The 15,281-nt window shown below is 42.6% G+C and overlaps 1 protein-coding gene across 2 annotated transcripts in view; it reads right to left on the bottom strand.

Annotated features, from left to right (window-relative positions):
- Positions 1 to 9,336: 9,336 nt before the first annotated feature.
- igf2bp3 (insulin-like growth factor 2 mRNA binding protein 3) overlaps positions 9,337 to 15,281 on the bottom strand; it is a 65,375-nt gene continuing 59,430 nt past the window's right edge. The window contains exons 10-15 of one of the 2 annotated variants that reach the window (XM_055157245.1): positions 13,808 to 13,930; positions 11,279 to 11,398; positions 10,842 to 10,916; positions 10,591 to 10,722; positions 10,365 to 10,478; positions 9,337 to 10,287 (exon numbers count right to left, since the gene is read on the bottom strand). In XM_055157245.1, coding sequence (XP_055013220.1) covers positions 10,132 to 10,287; positions 10,365 to 10,478; positions 10,591 to 10,722; positions 10,842 to 10,916; positions 11,279 to 11,398; positions 13,808 to 13,930 — 720 coding nt within the window. In that variant the 3' untranslated portion in view covers positions 9,337 to 10,131. Of the gene's footprint in view, positions 10,288 to 10,364; positions 10,479 to 10,590; positions 10,723 to 10,841; positions 10,917 to 11,278; positions 11,399 to 13,807; positions 13,937 to 15,281 lie in introns of both variants that reach the window. The other variant, XM_055157244.1, reaches the window with a different exon arrangement.

Here is a 15,281-nt window from a genome sequence, read left to right as displayed (position 1 = left end):
CTCCTCCTCTCTCCTTCCTCCTCCTCCTCCTCCTCTCTCCTCCTCCTCTCCTCCTCCTCTCCTCCCTCCTCCTCCTCTCTCTCCTCCTCTCTCCTCCTCTCTCTCCTCCTCTCCTCTCCTCCTCCTCCTCCTCTCTCCTCTCCTCCCTCCTCCTCCTCCTCTCCTCCTCCTCCTCCTCCCCCTCCTCCTCCTCCTCTCCTCCTCCTCCTCTCTCCTCCTCTCTCCTCCTCTCCTCCTCCTCCTCTCTCCTCCTCTCCTCCCCCTCCTCCTCATCCTCTCTTCCTCCTCTCCTTCCCCTCCTCTCTCCTCCTCTCCTCCTCTCCTCCTCTCTTCCTCCTCTCCTCCTTCCTCCTCCTCCTCTCCTCCTCTCTTCCTCCTCTCCTCCTCCTCTCCTCCTCTCCTCCTCCTCTCCTCTTTGTTTTTTACTGAACCGTGTCGAGTAGATTTGAATCGTACTGAATAGAAAAGTATCGTCGCTTGTGTATCGAGGTTGGTATCGTATCGGCAGCTTCTGAACGATACTCAGCCCTGCTCCTCGCTCACGCTCGGGTCAGCAGCTCCCGTTGACGTGTCTGAGATGTTTGAGATGTTTCCCTGTTGAGTTCCTCTTTAAACTTCTCTTCTCTCGGGTTTTTCGTTGTCGTTGCCAAATCTCGAGCGATGAAACTTTTTCTAATCCTGTTCTTACCTTTTTTTTCTCCAGCACAAAAGGAGGGCACTGTTTGGCTGAAGCTCATGTTTACCTCGCTGCCTGTTGAGTCCAGGGGCGCGGCTCGTTTCTCGTTCCTCGCGTCCTTCTCGATTCGACTCGGCGGGAAACGGGAGATGAAGACCCGCAAACGAAGGAGACACAGAGGAGGAGCGAGGAGCAGAGGAGAGGAGACACGAGCTGAGGGTGAAGGGAACAGACTTCAGAACTTTTAAACCACAGTCAGGCCAACGTCTTTATTTCCAGATAAATGTGTTTGAACTTTTATATTTTTAGTTTTAATATCAGTTTCAGGATTGTGTAAGTTGCCAAACCTCCTTTACTCCCGTCCTGGTCCTTGTGTCGTTGAGACAAACTCCTCACTGTGAGACTAATATTTTCTCCGACGTTTGGTCCTGAATCCTCTCTCATGTTTCCTCTGTGGTTTCCTTCCCTCGTTTCCTCTGTGGTTTCCTTCCCTCGTTTCCTCTGTGGTTTGGGGCAAAACTTAATCCGACGTTTTTACAGAAGCCGACGGGGACAAACTGTCTGCAACGGCTCGATGCAAAGTGTCTGTCAGAGAAAACAGCTCCAAGTCCAGGAACGATGCAAATTCACAAACTCAAACACAAGTTTAAAGGAGACACAGACTAGAGGCCTGAGCGCCCCCCCCCCCCAGACGAATCAGCGTATCACCGTATCGGAGAAAGATTTTCGTCCAGACACGTCGTTTCTGTGTCCACAATCAGTCTTCCCTCCACACAGTCACACAAAACCGCCTGAAACACGAGTCACATGACCAGACTGACATCACAACGTCACGTGGAAGTGGTGAACCGTGTCTGAAGCTGCAGCAGCAGATTTCGAGCCGAGGAAGATGTTAAGAGTGAAAACTGTCTTTTCAGTTGTTACACCAACACTGTACACACAACAACACCACTCACATACACACTAGTGTGAACCAACACTGTACACACAACAACACCACTCACATACACACTAGTGTGAACCAACACTGTACACACAACAACACCACTCACATACACACTAGTGTGAACCAACACTGTACACACAACAACACCACTCACATACACACTAGTGTGAACGGGACCTGGGTTCTGCTCCCGCCTGTAAATCCCTCAAGATGGAGTCGTTCTCTTTCTTAAGCTGTAAACACGGAGAAGTGAAAGGGAATTGTCTAAAACGTGCGCGAGATTAGAGCAGATCCGTAAGTTTTGTCTGCGTAAAATATTTTTATTAAAGCCAAATAAAACCATCCAGCACAAATGATGCATGACACACAAACATGAATCATTTGTATATTTTATTTTACTCTCAGATTTAGTTTGTGGGACTGAAGTTTATCATCGTCCCCGTCCCAAAATGTGTCCTGCGTCGCTCTGTTTTACGTCGGGTCTCGTAAGGCTCCAGTTCAAACAAAGAACATGGAGCAAATGAAAAAAAAGCGCTGCAATAAACAAAGACAAATGTGTCGTCATCGAATGCGCCGCAAATACAGAAACGACGCAAAGAACAAAACCATGAAAACCAAGAAAACGCCAAAAAACGCTGCGTAAAGATTCACCACAAACCTCTGGTTCTGTCATAAACCAAAGAGTTCAGATCTAAAAGTGCTTCATAAGTCATTTTATTTTACTGAAACAGCAGAGGATCATGGTCTGTGTAGTTCCCTCTGCACCAGAACAATGAATTTAAGCAAAGACACTTGTGATTCGATATATTGTGATGGTCCACGATGTTACTGAGAGACGATTCTTCATCACAATATTTCGTTTTTTGTTACATCCCTAGAATTTAATTGAGTAAAAGCCACATTTACCGTAACAATCTTTTGTTCCCGCTGCAGTTTATCGTCAGTTTTCTTTCTCTCTTAAGCCCAATTCACATGGGATAAATCCAACCTGGGGACGTCTGGTAATTTGCAAATTTCCGGATTGACACAGGAAAAACGAAGTCTGTAAATGACTCGATTTTACCGACATCGACAGAGACTGAAAGACAAAAGAACGAGGAAAGAAAAGAAAAAAAGACGGAAAAGACGCAATTACAACAACAAACGACAAACCCCGAGCTGCAGATTCACACGGACGAGTTTTATCCCCGGACGTTTGTGTTTGGAGAAATTTAGTCGGGAATTTACAGCGGAATTTTGACTTTACAAATGGCCGACATGGTTCATTCGCTCGGGATTAAGATCTGAGACGTCGTCCACAGTTATTACAAAGGTTTTCTGTCTCTCGATTCTGTGCGTCTCCGTTGAGCTGTGACACTGACAGCGCCTCCTGCAGGCTGGGGTGAAACTTTACGCAGCTTTTTTCAGTTTCAGGTGATTTTTATTTTTTTTTTTTTTTGGTTTTCATCGTTTTGTGGTTTGCGTCTTTTCTGAATTTGATGACGACACTTTTCCCTTTGCGTTTTTTTTTTTCATTTGCTTCACGTTCTTCGTTTGTTTAAATTTGTGTTTGTGAATTTGCATCGTTTCTGGACTTGAAGCTGTTTCCTCTGAGACGCACCCGACACGTTTGACTCGAAAGCTGAAAAACGTTGGATCGAGGAGACGAATCGGGGAAAGAGAAACGAGCCGCGCCTCACGTTTCATCTAGAATCCAAAGAGTTGATTTGACACGTACCTTTATGCAAAGAGAGGAGAGCTCCTGAAGCACACACTGAGTAGACGTAGTAGTTTTCTCCTGTCGTACTGTTAACTGCTCGGTGACGCACTGTGACGTTTCTACGACTCTAAAGCCGCCTTCTTATTTTTATGCTCCGACTCCTAAAGCAATATAATCTCATCGACGCTCCAGACTGTAACTCTCACGCCGATCGGGAGAGCGAGAAGACGTGTTTATTTTGCTTAGAAAATACAGAAGACTGAACGCATTTAAAGTCTAATGCTATTTTATCAACAGATGAATTTTAAGCAGTAAAGTTTGAAGAGAAAATCCTGTGTTTGTGTCGGATTTATTATTATAATAAAAGTGTGTTCACGGTGCCTCCACAAACTCTGCTCCAGACGGTTTAAAATCATTTATAATCAATGTTACGTTTTATACACGGATCTGTGACGTGACGTCGTTGCTTTTTGTTTCCACAAGCCACAACTTTTCTACTTATTAATATATAAAGGTTTAAATCGATTTGTTTTGTTTAGAACTTTAGTTGTATATTTTTTTGTATTTCAGTTGAACCGAAACGCTGATATTACATGTGTCAGAAAAAGTTTGATCAAAAACAGATTTTTACATCAGAACTTTAAATTTAAATGGAGAAAGTGCTAACATGCTTAGGTTTTATCCAATTTTTAAGTGCTTTTTCTCTTCATTAAAAAAAAAAAAAAAAAGAAAGGTAACACTTTATAATAACTACACATTATTTAGCCTTAATAAAGCATGAACAAAGACTTAATTAATAATGATTCACGCTTAGTAAATGTTTAATAAAGGCATAATTTGTCTTCACTTTAGAAAAAGCTCTCAGACTAAACTAACAGATAACAGCTGCCTGAATGAACATTTCATTATTAGTAAATCATTCTCTCATAGTTTATTAATCATTAATAAATGCTCAGATGGTTAGTTCATGAGTAATTAAGTATGAAATAATTATGAGTAACTATTTACAGCACAGGCAGATTAAGTGCAAGTGCTAATTCAGGTAGTAATTAAGTAGTTACTAAGCATGAATCATTATTAATTAAGTCTTTGTTCATTATTAATTAAGCCTTTGTTCATGCTTTATTAAGTCTAAATAAGGTGTAGTTATTATAAAGTGTTACCAAAAAAATGAATACTTAAAAAAAAATAAATCTACCAGAGTTAAGAATTAATGCCATATTTGGGCAAATTGTGAAATTCTTCAATACTTTAAGAAAAAAGAAACAAGCCTTTCTGTTTATTTGTAGATCTCAGTTTGTGTTTTTCATCGTTTTCAATAATCTACAGAGTTTACACAGTCATGGAAATTCAAAATGCATTTTTCAGGCCTGGAGAAATCATGGAATTTTGTAAGTTCCATAAACGTTTTGGAAAAGAATCTCTTTCCCGCAGCTCCAGTGTTGTGTTCAGTTCTCATGAGTTTGTTGTGATTATTTCTGAACGTCTGAGTCTTTTGTTTAAAAGAGACGACAATAAAAACACTGACAGGATTTAAAATTTTCAAAAACTATAATCCCAAACCATAAGGTGAGAGGAAAGAGTGAAACATTTCAGATTTACACTAAAAGTCTGATCAGTTCTACACATGTAGGAGCTGGAAACTCATGGAAAATTCACTTTAACTCATGAAAAAGTCATGGAAAAGTTTTAAAATGTTGTCAGTGAAAGAGTGAGACCCTGAATAGAAGTTATTTTAAATATAATTGCATTTTAGCAGTATGTTTGTTGAATAATATTTGTAAGACTTCTCGGGCTTTAAATGCAGGAAAAACCTTTTGATCAGTTTTTTCTAGGGTCGTACGGAAAATACGAACATCTTCACATTTTGTTTTCCATTCGATTTGCATTGGACTAAACAATCAGTGACATTTTGCAGTTTTAAAATTCTCCAAAAATGCAGATTTCTACAGCCAATCCTCCGTCTGTACAAACACAAAAGGTCTGGAGCAGAGTTTGACTTTTTTTTTTGTCTTAAATGTCGCTGATCAAAAGTCTGCAGTGTCACTTTTACCCAACTCTAATTTTAGAACCTTTAGTCAAGAGAAAACATGTACGTTTTATCAAAGTCAGAGGAATATGTCATCAAAAAGAAAACCCCTGACGTAAAACAGATCTGTGCCTCTTTTGTAACGACATGAACCCACCACTAGAGGTCGTCCTCACAGCGTCAGAGCCTCCACACTGTCCTGGACACGAGTCTCAGAAGAGCAGCTCCACTTTTTCATTAAGCAAAACAAACTCTGGTCTGAGCAGCTCGTTACAACAACAAGATTTACTTTTTTTAAAAAAATACAATTTACGTTTTGCAGAATTGAGTTTTTGGCTTCAACAAGATTTTCTGTTTCTCATTTGGCCCCATGGAAAAAACAACTTGGGTGGTTCAAGAATGATCCAGAGAAAGTTTCAAAGATCTGGACTCTTACAGGACACTGGGGCTATCAGGAAGTCCTCGGCTGATTGCTAGTTGTGTTCTGACGTGTGCAGGTTCATGTTCATGTTAAGTCCGTCATGGATCTGCACAGGGTCTCACTCTTTTTCACTGACAATATTTAAAACTTTTCCATGACTTTTTCATGAGTTAAAGTGAATTTTCCATGACTTTCCAGCTCCTACATGTGTAGAACGGATCAGACTTTTAGGTCTAAATCTGAAATGTTGAACTCTTTCTCTCACTTTATGGTTTGGGATTATAGTTTTTGAACATTATCTAAATAGGGATGGGCAGGATTAGTCGATTAATGGATAATTGATCATTAAGAATTTTGTCGATTACGTTCATTTTTAATCAACAAACCGAATGTAGGAGGCTGTGTGTATATTCCACTGAGTCGTGCCCTTTAGTCCGACAGAAGTTGAACCACATCAGCGACACAAGAGCTGGAGTTTTATCTTCACTTAGTTTATGTAAATTAGTGATGTGGTTTTAAGTTTTGTTTCTGTGAGATTTGAACAAAACTGAATTAAACACATTATAATGTCAAACAGCTGATGTGGATCTAGAGTCGTTATGTTTATATGTCGTAAAGTTGAATTTATTTATACAGATTATTTCTATCAGCACTACTAATGAAATAATTTTAATATAAAAACAATGATTAATCGATAATCGATTGTTAATTCTCCAGACGATCGATTAAGAAAATGTAATCGAATGCCCGTCTCCAATTCTAAATCCTGTCAGTGTTTTTATTGTCGTTTCTTTTAAACAAAAGACTCAGACTCACAAATAATCAGAACAGAACTGAACACTGGAGCTGTGCAAGTTTAAGTTTTATTTATAAAACTTTTCAGATGTTTGTCAAAGACACTTCAGAGTTTTTTTTTTTTCACTCTAGACTCGGTGGTATAAACTAATATTGTAGCCACAGCTGCCCTGGGACAGACAGAACGCGAGGCTGCCAGTCTGCACCATCAACCACACCCACACACCCACACACACACACACACACCCACACCCACACACACACACACACACACACACAGCCTAGTATGAAAGTGGTGCATGTAAGTGTCTTGCCAAAGGACACAATGACAGTATTTTCTTCTGTCGCCTCCTGATGTTTCCATTGTCTCCACCAGAGTCCAGACCAGGACCAGACTGAGCTCCTGAGATCTGACGAGATCAGGATTTGACATGGAGATGTATGGCACCATGCATGAAAAAGATAATATTCCATGACTTTTCCAGGATTTCCATGACTACAGGAACCTTGTCTATGATAAAAAATATATAAATTAATATTTTTTTGTGTTTGTGTTGACTGAACAAAGGAGTTTCTCGCCGCTTCCCGTTTCTCGTCGTGGATCAACTTCGACTTTCTAAAACGTGAAAATAAAAACACGTCGCTGTAAAAGAAGCAACATTTTGTCCACAAAACCAACGATTTTTCAGGTGAATCCTTCAGCAGCAAAACTTCAAATAAACCAGAGAATAAAATCAGAATTGAAATGGGCAGAGACTGAAATAAACTTTAATCAAAAAAACAAAAATTAAACCAAATTAAATATTGGAAATGGGTCGAAATCTGCTTTTTTTGTTTGACACAAAAATGGAAAAATTTAATAAACTGTATTATTTTGTTTTTAACTGAAGTTCAGAGACCGACTTGTACGTGGATCTTTCATCTAAACCTGAACTTTGAGGAAAAACGAGACAAAACACGAGATGAGAATTTGATTTTTTTATTCATTTAGAGGCATTTGACAAGTGTGGAGCTGTGAGGGGCACAAGCGCAGCTGCAGGGGAGAAAGTCCAGATGAAGCAGAGTCCACCAGCTAAGCACCTGTCACCACAAAGCACCTGTCGCAACAAGACCGGGTCCACCTGCCAACAGAGTAGCACCCGTCGCCACAAGACCGACCGGTCACAAAACCAAACAAAAGCCCGGCTCTGCCATTTCCTACCACAGAATTATGCAAAAAAAAAAAAACTGGAAAAAAAAAATAAAAAATGAAACGCGCTATTTGAGCTTTTCACCACAAAGTAAAAGTTCAAATACATGGAAGCCACACCACTAAAAAAAAGAGAAAGCAGAAAGAAAAAACCCATCCATTTTTTTCCTAAATTTCAATTCAAGAGGATATACAACACCGGCAAAAAGAAAGATTTTTTTTGCAAATTTTCTTACATGATTAATCAACATTTTTTTTCATATCTGGGGAATAATGAAGCCTAAAAAAATCCTAACCAATACAAGAATGCCTCTATTTCAAATATGTCTCTAAAGAGGTAGATCGGATGAACTTTCGGAGGGGTAAACGACACACTGCAAAGAAAAATTAAATATTCTACACGTTAAAACGATCACAATTTACGCCTCGATTTGAGTAGTTTTGAATCGATCCGTTTAAGTTACTCAAAATATTTGGTTCGTGTTTTAAGACTTTTAGTTGTGATAAGGCAAAAAAGATCGACCGGCGGATTAAGAAATTCCAAGTTTTAAAAAAAATTAAAAATTCCACTTGAAAAAAATTAGAAAGCGCCGGTAGATCTGCAAATATCTTGAAGTAATCTGGGTCGAAAGTAGAAAAAAACCCAATTCAAACTACTCAAATTAAGACTTCGGATGCGTCAATTTGAACCGATGGAGTGATTTTTTTTGCAGTGTAGGACTTGTGCCCCTCAGTGTAGCGCCCCCTGGTGACACGACTGAGGTATGGAGCGCTGAGGTAGAGCGTTTTCTACTGTGGAAGCGTGGACACACTAAACAAAAAAAAAACAAAAAATCAAAACTGTACATTCGGATTCTGCTAAACCAAACGAAAATTCATGATCCGAGCGCCGCAGGAAAACGCCCCAACGCCCCAACGCCACGTCCCACGGTTTCAGCTCGGAAAAGCCACGAGTTTGAAGGAGTTTAGACGAGTTTCAGAGTCGTTTTGAAGGTGTCGGTGAAGTCGTTTGGCTTTGATAGATTCTTGAAAGTCTAAAGAAAGAATTTAAGTTCACGTGTAACAAAATTCTACGTATTTTTGTTTTGAAATCAGGAGGTTTTATCAAAATGAGTAAAATGAAAGTTTTATTTGCAGATATTTACGAGTCTAAACTACATTCCAGAGTTGGTTTTCGGAGCTGAAGTCGTTGGGTTGGCGCAGGTTTGGGGCGTCTGCAGTGAAATCAGGTTTTGGGTTCTTCGCTCACACAGTCCTTTTCCCTGTAGACGACATATTGAAACCTCGAGATACAAAAGTCTTAAGTCTTTTGTCGCACAAAACATAAACCATCTCCTGCTCCGTGTGACTCCCTACCCTCACCATGCAGTGAACCTCATGAGGACCGGGTCAGGACCGGGTCAGGACCGGGTCAGGACCGGGTCAGGACCGCGGCCCGCAGACTGAACGCAAAAGTACCAAGGACGTCCGTGTCAAATCAAATGGCATTGGCTGTGATGAGGGTGAAGAGAGGGTGAAGAGAGGGTGAAGAGAGGGTGAAGAGAGGGTGAAGAGGGGGTGAAGAGGGGTGAAGAGGGGTGAAGAGAGGGTGAGGGGGCGGCGGATCTGCACGGCTCCAGGTGCAGCCTCAGGGGAAAAACTGAGGTCATTGAGGCCCAGGCTAAAGGTCACATGGCAGCGGACCTCATCAGAATTTTTCTTAAAAAAATAAAACTGTTCAAAGACTATCAGCTTTATAAAGTATACAAAATACCACCAAAGCAAAATAAAAAAAGGAACTTTTTTTCCATATATAGAATCATTTTCTTTTCTCTTGAGGTACTCGAGCCTGAGGTAGTTACGTAAAATGCATATTCGATTGCTTTTTAAACGGGCAGCAGCATGGGCACCGTTTCCCCGAGCGTCTGTCAGTGCTCTGCCCTCACCTCCTAATATATCTCTATGTATATAAGGTCTATCTATAAAATGCATCCGAATTTATAAAATGCCCCATAATCACGAACAAGACCCGACCAGAGCCCTGTGCTCAAACTAAGCTGTCCCCAACCCTCCCCCCAAATAAATCTCTAGGTCCAACCGGGACCTTCACCGCCGTCCGCCATGTTCCACAGAAAACTGAGCAGAAACCTTCAACCACCATGAAACACTCAAGAGAAACTAAAGTCGTGTGAATCTGCCGGGGCCAGTGCCACCCAGGTGAAGGGTATTGTCCGTGTGTTTGTGAAACTGAAAAAGGGCCCCGTGGGGGTGGGGCCAGGGGCCGGTCAGAGCGCGGGGCGACGGCACAGGAGGAGCCGCGCGCAGTTCAAGTGGGGAGGGCCCCTCCCCGCTCTGACGGCTCTCTGGTCGCGTTGTGCAGTCTGCTCCCCGCTCCGCTCACTTCCTGCGGGGCACGGGGGCCGGAGCCCCGGGGCCCGGGGGCTTCACCTGCTGCTGCTGCTGCTGCTGCTGCTGCTGCTGCTGCTGCTGCTGCTGCTGCTGCTGCTGGCGGCGAACCTGAGCCAGGATCTCCTGGATCTTCCTCTGGGCCAACTGCACCAACACCAGAACAAACACACTTAATCCTCCAGATTCACAAACAAACACTCAGGACTGAAGCTCAGACTCACCTGACACGCAAAGAAGTGTCCCGTGATCTTCACCACCACCTGGTCGTTCTCGTCCGGCGTCTGGTCTCTGGGCACCACCACCTCAGCGCAGGAGAGGTTCTGCAGCTCCGTCACCTGCAGCAGAACACGGACACGTTTACAACACGGACACGGTACTAAAGCTGCTCCAGCGCCAAAGCCAGCGCTCCTGCTCCTGCTCCTGCTCCTGCTCCTGCTTCTGCTGTACCGTTTTCCCGCCTTTCCCGATGACTCGGCCTGCGGCGAACGAAGGCACCTTGATGTGAGCCTCCAGCTTCACCTCCTCTTTAGGGCCGAAGAAGTTCTCCTCCTTTAGTTTACTGAAGATCCTGCACTGGGCCTGTGGAGGGAGCAGGACTTTAGAAAACACTCAACTCCATGTGGAACCTTCTGGCTGTGGTGGGACCTTCTCGCTGTGGTCCCTGTGCTTCGTGTGAGCGTGTGGAGAAGAGCCTGTACCTTAAACTGAGCTTCTGGAGGTCCCACGATGATGACGTTCCTGTACTGACAGTCTTTAGCTTCTGCGGGGGCGATCTGGAGGAGCAGAGGAGGAGGTCAGGACAGTTTTATAAAGAGCAGGTGATTCTCCAGGCGGGTCTGGAGCTCCAGGTGGAGGAGGATCTGAGCGTGGGCAGTGAGCTTCTGGAGGAGGCACTACGTCTCACAGGTTTGACGCCTTCAGTGAGAATCTACAGTGTAAATTATGGAACTAAAACATGTGACATGAAAGTGTCCAAACTGAACTGATCGTGGACGTGATGTTTCAGTGACGCCCCCCGAGTCTGAAGAACATTTTGCTTTCATTTTTCCCGTCTGTTTGTACAAACTAATAATAATGTTAACGAAAGCACAGGAGTTTAAACCAGAATGAGAATTTTAAAAACGTCTGGATTTACTTTGATGGAGGCTCCGGCGAAGTGTGACAGTTGTTTGATGTGCTGGCCCTGTTTCCCGATGATGGCCCCCACGGCGTGAGCCGGGATGAACAGGTTCACCGACTCAGACTCTGGATGGGCCTAAAAAAAAAAAAAAAACACAGGACATTAAACAACAGCGAATCAGATTCAGAAAACTTTGTTGCTTCCATAAGGCAATTCATCTGCAGCAAACTCAGAGCAGTTCTAGAGCCAGTGGGGCCAATCATTCCCCGTTTTGAGCCAGAGCTGAATTTGCATCAAAACTCTGTATGCGCATGCGCCCAGAAGAAGCAGGACTGAGGGTTTGGACAGTTTTTGCAAATCTCCAGACCAGCGTCTCCACAGCCTCGACCAGGACAGAGGCAGGAGCACGACGGTGAGCCAAAGCCGTGCACCAGAGCCACGCGGGGGCGGAGCCACGCGGGGGGCGGAGCCTCGAGGGACTTACAGAGAAGATCTGGCTGCCGGCGGACATCACAGACCACAAAGCCCCCTCCCCCACATACGGACTGCACTACAAAGGAAACACAGGTCACACTAAGTCGCTCCACTGCACCTGCCCGCACCTGCCCGCACCTGCCCGCACCTGCCCGCACCTGCCCACACCTGCCCACACCTGCCCACACCTGCCCGCACCTGCCCGCACCTGCCCGCACCTGCCCGCACCTGCCCGCACCTGCCCGCACCTGCCCGCACAGACTCACTGCGTTCACATTCACAGCAGGAAACCGGGAAACAGCCTCGTCCAATTTAAACTTGGAGTTTAAATGAATTACAAAGAAAATAAAGCATTGAACAGATCGACTCATTGATCACAGGACGTTGGTCGGTGAATCGTGTCGCGGTGCAACAATCAGGTTTCCCACTCTTTACTGACAAAATCTCTAACGTTTTCCGTGACTTTTTCATGACCTAAAGTGAATTTTCTTTGACTTTTCAGCTCTGACATGTGCAGAACTGATCAGACTTTTAGGTCTAAATCTGAAATCTTTAACTCTTTCCACTCGCCTTCGGATTTAGAAATGTTCAAAAACTCTAATCCCAAACCATGTCAGTGCATTTATTGTCGTCTCTTTTTAAACAAAAGGTGCAGACGTTCAGAAATAATCAGAACAGACTCATGAGAACTGAACACAACCCTGGAGCTGTGTCAAAGAGATACTAGAATTGCATGACTTTTCCAGGATTTCCATGACTGTGGGAACCTTGGCCAATTCTACTGACGCACACAGTTAAGACGAGTGGAGCGTGAAAGCCTCTGCGTCTGCTGTACGTAAATATCTATGAAAAAAAACGGCTCGATGGAAGTACCGGCAGAAAATTCATTAAAGCTCAGTGAACCTGGAACTACGACTGATGAGTTCTTGGATCTTTGAGATTCGATTCGGTACAAACGTCTCCAGTTTGCTTCTCCAGGTCTGTGCCGAATATAAATCACAACTGCACGAGGTGAGAAACGTCCAGGACGACATCAGACGAGTTTGATCACTGCTGATCTCACGCCGACTTCACGTCCTCTGATCATGACCACAAACACCAAAAAAACGACATCGAAATCTCCCATGAACACAACTCGCTCACGTCGTCATTTCCACTGCAAAACGGGAACATTTTTATGATGCACGAGTTGAGATAAGATCAACTTTGACCTTTCAACACGACAGAGCAGAGAAAGAGTCGTGAACAACACAAACTCGAACCTAAACCCTGAGCGCTGCTGCTGTTAAACTCTGCTGCTGTGAGTTGTTCATTTGTCGTTTACATAAAGCTGTGGCAAATATTTGAATAACGTCTCTATTTACACTTATTATTCAAATTTAAAAATCAATAAAGATATTTTAAAAATTTAAATATTGTGTTTCACCCCAGTAAAAGTTCAGGATAAACTCTTAATCTTCCCTGTTTCACTTCACTACAACAAAAGCACTTGAACACAACACACACGTGGAAACGTCGATCTTTCTTTAAAACTAACGTCCAGACTACGGCTCCGTTTACACAAGTTTACACAATTTTACACAAGTTTACACAAGTTTACACGGACACGGGGATTTTTAAAAACAGACATTTCCCTTCGTTTGTTCACATCGAAATAAAAGCTGCAGGTTTGAGTCTGATCCAGCTGCGTCCAGAGACTCGGTCGTTCTGACGACGCTCGATGGCGAATTTATCCAGGTTGATGTAAACGGAAACTTTTTTGAAAACGATGCCACGTGCATGATGTTTTTTTGGAAAACAGAGGGAGGGAAATATTTGTTTTAAAAACACCTAAAGCCTCTGCTCCAAACTCCAGAGCAGGTTTGGTTTGGTTTGGTTTGGTTTTGATCTGCAGTGTTAAAGTAAAAGTAAAAACTACCTGAGAAAAAAACATTTCATGAAAAAATCTACTGAAGAAGCCCTGAGTTTTTCCTTCAACCTCAACTCAACATAAATGTGACGTTTATTTCCTGATGAAGATGATGTGACTGAAGCTGCTGAATCACATTTAAAAACGGGGGGCAGACTTACTCCGAAGGCGCCGTGCCCGCCGTAGGCTCCAGGGGGCATGTTGGACATGGAGGGGCCCATGCAGGGGCCCCCCGGAGGGAACAGACCCAGGGCGTTGAGGTTTAGGCCTGGGATCATCGTCGACTGTAGCTTCAACACAAAACACACACAGTTAGACTCCAGAAAGTCACCAGGGGGCGACAAAGACACACCAGACGAGAACAAACAAGACCAACAGTGACCATGTGACCAGCGTCGACATGAGCGCCGCACACTAAACCCGACAGTGACGTCTATCGATTCACGCTGCCCTGTCCAAATAAGCTCCTTATGTTTTTCCGTTTACAGTTGTACAGATCCAATAAACCCTGACCTCTGACCCCTGACCTCTGACCCCCCAGTTTGACATGTTTGTTTGGATCAGAGTCGTGGGTTTGATGCCGTTTCACTCGTGCTCAGACTTTAGACTTTGTGTCAAATCTAAACTGGTTAGTGTGAGTGTGTGTGGTTCTCGTGAACAGTCGAGTTCTGCTCAAACTCCGACTCAACAAGCACAGATCTACAGGACATTTCTCCTCCAATCACGTCCCAGCGAACAAGAAACATTCAAACATTTACAGGAACACGGACAGAGACTCAGATCTGAATATTAAATAAACTCCACTAAAGAGAAACAACTGAAACACAGAAATCTTTAGTTTAAATAGTGATAATTCTAGAATATTTAGGCCAGAGTGAATTTCCTGTTACAAAATATGATGTAATAAAACGATAAAATCAGACATTAAATCCAAACTTCAATCCTGCTCCGTGTGTCGTTCATGTTTCTGAATTTCAATTAAGAACAAACAATAAAATGGGAAAACAGTTTGTCATTTCATTTTTCTGTTTTAGTGTCAAACAAAAATTAAATCAATTTCAACCTCTATTTTCAATATTTAATTTAAAGTTTATTTCAAATAAGAAAAAGACAGCACTTATTTCAATTTTGATATTTTATCTGAAGTTCTGTGTCCACGAAATTGTGAAGATTTTTCATTTAAATCCTTCAGAAAAACATGTTCCTTCTTTTACTTTCACGTCTTAGAAAGTTGACTCCATGACGAGAAACACTTAAACTCTGTTCACTCGACTCCACAGAAATAAAATAAAAAATGTTTTTATTATAGATTCATGTTTGACACTGAGCAGAACTTCAAATAAACCAGAGAATAAAATATCTAAATGAAAATAGGCACAAGACTTTTTGAAATCAACTTTAAATTAAATCTTGGAAATAAACAAAACATATTTTGACCCGACACTAAAACAGAAAAAAATAAATAAACGGTTTTCCTATTTTATCGTTTTTCGTTCTTAATTGAAATTCAAAAGAACAAACTGTACATGGATCATTTAACGTAGGTTTTCTGTTGCAAATCCAACACGCACATGTCGACGTTTAACTGAACCAAACAGAAAATAAAACCAAAACACGTTTATACGACGAGGGTCT

Source organism: Boleophthalmus pectinirostris, unplaced genomic scaffold (genome assembly GCF_026225935.1).
Source record: "Boleophthalmus pectinirostris isolate CB_2022bp ecotype Guang Dong unplaced genomic scaffold, ASM2622593v1 HiC_scaffold_21, whole genome shotgun sequence".
Taxonomy (NCBI): Eukaryota; Metazoa; Chordata; class Actinopteri; order Gobiiformes; family Gobiidae; genus Boleophthalmus; species Boleophthalmus pectinirostris.
Note: the sequence above shows the minus strand (reverse complement) of the source record. Positions and strands in the feature narration are given on the sequence as shown.